Source organism: Acanthisitta chloris, unplaced genomic scaffold (assembly GCF_000695815.1).
Source record: "Acanthisitta chloris isolate BGI_N310 unplaced genomic scaffold, ASM69581v1 scaffold23053, whole genome shotgun sequence".
NCBI classification, from domain to species: domain Eukaryota; kingdom Metazoa; phylum Chordata; class Aves; order Passeriformes; family Acanthisittidae; genus Acanthisitta; species Acanthisitta chloris.
Genome location: NW_008665760.1, coordinates 1,421 through 5,851, shown reverse-complemented (window position 1 = coordinate 5,851; position 4,431 = coordinate 1,421). Strand labels below are relative to the sequence as shown.

General features: G+C 40.1%; 1 protein-coding gene across 1 annotated transcript in view; it reads right to left on the bottom strand.

The window, feature by feature from the left end:
• Nucleotides 1–326: 326 nt before the first annotated feature.
• The window catches only part of CNRIP1 (cannabinoid receptor interacting protein 1), a gene marked incomplete at its 5' end in the record, with an annotated part of 5,064 nt that continues 959 nt past the window's right edge, over nt 327–4,431 (bottom strand). Inside the window, one exon of the mRNA XM_009071874.1 lies at nt 327–491. Coding sequence (XP_009070122.1) covers nt 327–491 — 165 coding nt within the window. The remainder of the gene's footprint in view (nt 492–4,431) is intronic.

The window sequence follows — 4,431 nt, the reverse complement described above, 5'->3', positions numbered from 1 at the left end:
ACAAAAGTTGTTACATCTAGTGGGAATAATCCAAATACTTACAACAGTATTATGATGGTATGACTTTCTACCCAGCTATCAGATATTCTTTACCATGAACTCTTTACTATTCTCAGGGTGACAAAGAATGTTGCAGATGCCATGGTAAACTTAAAACACAGTAATAGGCAAATATTTCAGTGGCACCACCCGTATATACAATGTAGTTGTTGGAACCTTATGGACAAAGCAATGTTACAGTATGCCTTTGTTAAGGCTTCTTGCTGGTTTAAAAAGGTAGATTTTTCTTTAGGGAGATTGTCCAGCAGTATTGGTTTCCCATCTCTTCAGTGGAAGGTCTCTTTATTGATCCACATGAGACTGCGTGTTTCGTTTGGTTTGCATTCGTACTCAATACTGCCAAAACTGTTTCCCCATTGGCAATGATCCCGTTTGTGGTAGTTGTAGAATTTGACTTGCCAGACCGTTTCAAAAACGCCAATGTCGTTAAACTGTGAGGAAGAGGGAATATATCAGTGTTAGTGAGCTGATTGTTTTGTTGGTTTCTCTCTCTCAATGTGAAACAACATTTGTGAAACTGCAGAACATAAAACAGCTCATGTAAGGGTTATTGTTCCTCAAATCAATAAATCAAAGATCTGGGAAGCCTGCTCTAGCAGTCAGAAAGTCTTTTATGCTTAGGCATACATAAAACATGAGGGATTAGACTCTGCCTGTACTGTCCTCTTGCACTTCTATCTGGGAAAGGCAAGGAAGAAAAAATAAAGTTCCCATATGTATAAATGTTACTAAGAGCGAGAATCAAAGCGATAATGTTTAAGATGACACAGCAGTAGTTGGCTCAACAACCTCAAAGTGGCTTGTATATACTGTCCATCATGCACTAGTGATCTGCAGTGATATAGACCATTACTTCACCTTTATACCATACCTAAAGGCTGCAGTTCAGATTCAGAAGATTCCTTCTTTTGCTCAGTCTGAAACCTTTAATGTCCCAGTACTTTGGAGCCTTGACTGAGATGTGCTGCTATTACACCACTTACTCCTTCCCTGGGATTCTGTTCCACATTTTACATGAGACTCTGTTCTCTCTGCATTTCTGTAACTGCTTGTTGGACTGTGATAGTGCAGCTGAGTAACAGAAGCTAGGAAGGAGGTTTAGCAGGTGTGTTCAGTAGGTAAGTGCCTAATACAGTGAAGTAGAGAGACATTGACTTTAAACTGATCGTGCTTGCAGCTTTGAAGTGAATGAGACTATGGCTATAGTAAGTTCTGTAAAATAAAGTTGTCTTTTTTCAATAAGCCACTGCTAGACACCTGTACAACATCAGAAAAACCTCAGTGAGGCTTTCAAGGATTGTGATGGAAAATTTGAGTTCCTGTGCCTTGTGACACTGCAGAGAATCTGAAGTGCAGGCATGAAGCCTTGGTTGGTCCCAGTAGTGTGGCTTGTTGATTGTGTTCTGCTGTTAGATGGTAATAGTGAATTCAGTGCTACTGAACAGCACTGTTAATCAGCAATTTTTCCCTTTAAATATTTCCATCACTCACTTTAGTGACTGCTTCTTCACTTGACTGTTTTCCATTCCTATCATGTGCCTAGGAGCTGACCTTTGATCATCTGCCTGCCATAATCACACTTGCAAAGTCCCTTTTACACAGGGACTTTTCCCAAGTTGCAAGCAGAGCCTTCTGTATCCAGTTCTCTCAGGGCAGATTTGGCTTGTTTTTGTTTTGTTTTGTTTTTTAATTCAAGATGTGGTTTGTAAGCTGCTGCTGTGTAATGGGACATTGCATTAAACCTTCCTTCAGCCCACTGTGTTAAGTTAAATTTAGCCTTGACAACAGCAGGAGTTGCTGCATACTGTAATTGGAAGGGGTTTATTTGGCTCCAGTTCCAAGTGTTACCTCAAAGGAGTAACTGAAATATTTCTGCCACTTCCTTTGACAAAGAGAGAATCAGATGTACAGGCTATTTTATCTCTCCCAGCAAGTAAAATCTTAAGTAGGGACTTTTTTTGTAATTAATCATCCTTGATAGTAATCCTGGTACACTCATAATGCAAGATAGTAAAGGTTAAGCACATTGGCTATTACTGTGCACGGTCCACAAAGAGAAATTGTCAGAGAGGAGCATAAGCCACCCTCAGTGTGGAAACTGAAGAAGTAAAGGCATTTCTAAGAACACTTGTAGAAGGTGATACAACACAAGAGCAGCATTTCATTTCATTAACGTATGGAGGATCTGAATTTCAGCAAGACAGAGGAAAAAAACTAATTCCATCTTCCTTCAATGACCCAGTTTGCTGAGCTACCCTGAGTTGTTTGACTGCTGTGGATTTCCAGAAGAAAGGAAGAATTAATTGCAGAGCTTTTCTGCTATGATGTGCCTTCCACCAGCCCAAGACTTAGCAGATGCAGAAGCTCTGTGGCATAGTCAACATTCTGCATCCTCAGAGCTGCCCTGAATTCCTGTGGCTGCTGCAGCTGAATCCTGGCTACTCCACTGGGCTTGTCTATGGGCTTCCCCAGGGAGGAGGGATGGCTCTGCTCTTCACAGGTCAGGCTTTGAAGTGTATTTTTCTGTCAGCTCTTCTCTGTCTTCCAGTGCTATAGGAGTTAAATAGTTATTTAATCACTCCCTCTGAATTTGCATGCTGGGCTGATTTGATGGCTACTTGTTACAGGGAATAGAGGTCTAGTTTCTTTACTCAATCTGAGAAGTTTCTAACTTAGTTTACAACATTTGCCACACAGTTTAGCAGTTTCTGGATATTGTGTGCACAATTGACAATTTAGGTAAGAGAAACACATCCTCAGATCCTGGAATTCAGAAACAGTTTTACATGTATAAACTCTGTCACTGCTGTCACTGCTCAGCTGTCTACTAGCCAATTAAAGCGGGAACACAAAGAATTATTTGTTTCAAGTTTTAAAGTAGATGGGAAGCAAATTCCTATGGACCTTCAGTGACTGAGGCCCTAGACTGGCAGTATCAGACCAGTTTTTAACTGCAGAACTGACCTCACAATCTATTTCTAATGTGAATTCAGTTTGCATGCCTTAAATAGTGCCCTTACTCTCCTAGGATGCATCAGAATCCTGCCTGCTCTAGAAAAGGAAGTGGAGGCAGAAGTTCTTCATAGTTGAAGGAAGTAGGAAAATTTAAAGCTGTGTGCAATAAGCCCAGTTTTGAAGATTCAGGAAGTATGTATTTGAAGCAGTTTTCAGACTGGGGTATCTGAGGCTGGTTCCCTAAATCTGTTTCGGCTCGGGCTGGCTAAGCAGCTAAATGATGAGTTAAACATGTAAATCCCTGTTGAGTTGCCTATAATTAATACTTGAAAGTATCAATTGTGGACATCTAAGTCTGTACTGAGGAACCTATCTATCAAGATCAGATCCTAAAAGGGATTGAGGACCTGCTTAATGCCTGAAAATCCAATTAGCTTCATGGTCAATATCCCAGGATTTGATCTGTAAAAGCAAGTCTTTGGGCAAATATTGTGGCTACTCATTCTGATGCTGAAACAAACCATCTCAGAACTTGTATCTGAAAATCAAACCCTACTTACATTTCATTTGTGATTTGACTGTTTTCTCCGTAAGAAAAGTTCACCTTCTAGATTTTCAGAGTTCACATCAGTGGTGCACTTAAGAGTAAATGTGACTATCAAAATAGGGATGCTTTAATCAAAGCAGCTGTTTTTTTTGGAGAGCTGCCCTTCCACCTCCTGGTGTTAAGGACACTGTGAAATATAACTACAATGCTCAACAGTGGCATCCAGCAGCCCTTGTTCAGCTCATTGCAAAGTAATACTGTGTATTGTTTGTTTTCCCTGGGTGTTAAAAGGAGGAGGATGTATAGAAAAGAGATTAACATGAACAGATACTTCAGGGTAGTCTTATTAACCTAAAATTATGAAGTAGTAACTGTTAATGTGATATGAGTCTCCAAAATTAAGTTAGGCATGCTGTAATTAATAGAAATATCTAATGGAGATGTTACAGCTCTTATTCAGAAGGGGATTGCTATGCTAAATGATGATACCAGAAAAAAAACAGTGAAGATTAAGATGAATCTTGTGTGCAGTGAGCAAATGTGAGAAAGTGCTGAAGTCTGGTGGGCTTGGCAAGGTCCCAAACTTGTATAAGTCGCAACAGACCCTTAAAAGAGCTTCAGATGAAGATGACTTACTGCCTTGCTTCAGCTCTTATTCAGAAGGGGATTGCTATGCTAAATGATGATACCAGAAAAAAAACAGTGAAGATTAAGATGAATCTTGTGTGCAGTGAGCAAATGTGAGAAAGTGCTGAAGTCTGGTGGGCTTGGCAAGGTCCCAAACTTGTATAAGTCGCAACAGACCCTTAAAAGAGCTTCAGATGAAGATGACTTACTGCCTTGCTTCCCCTTTTTGGTAGATGTAGAAT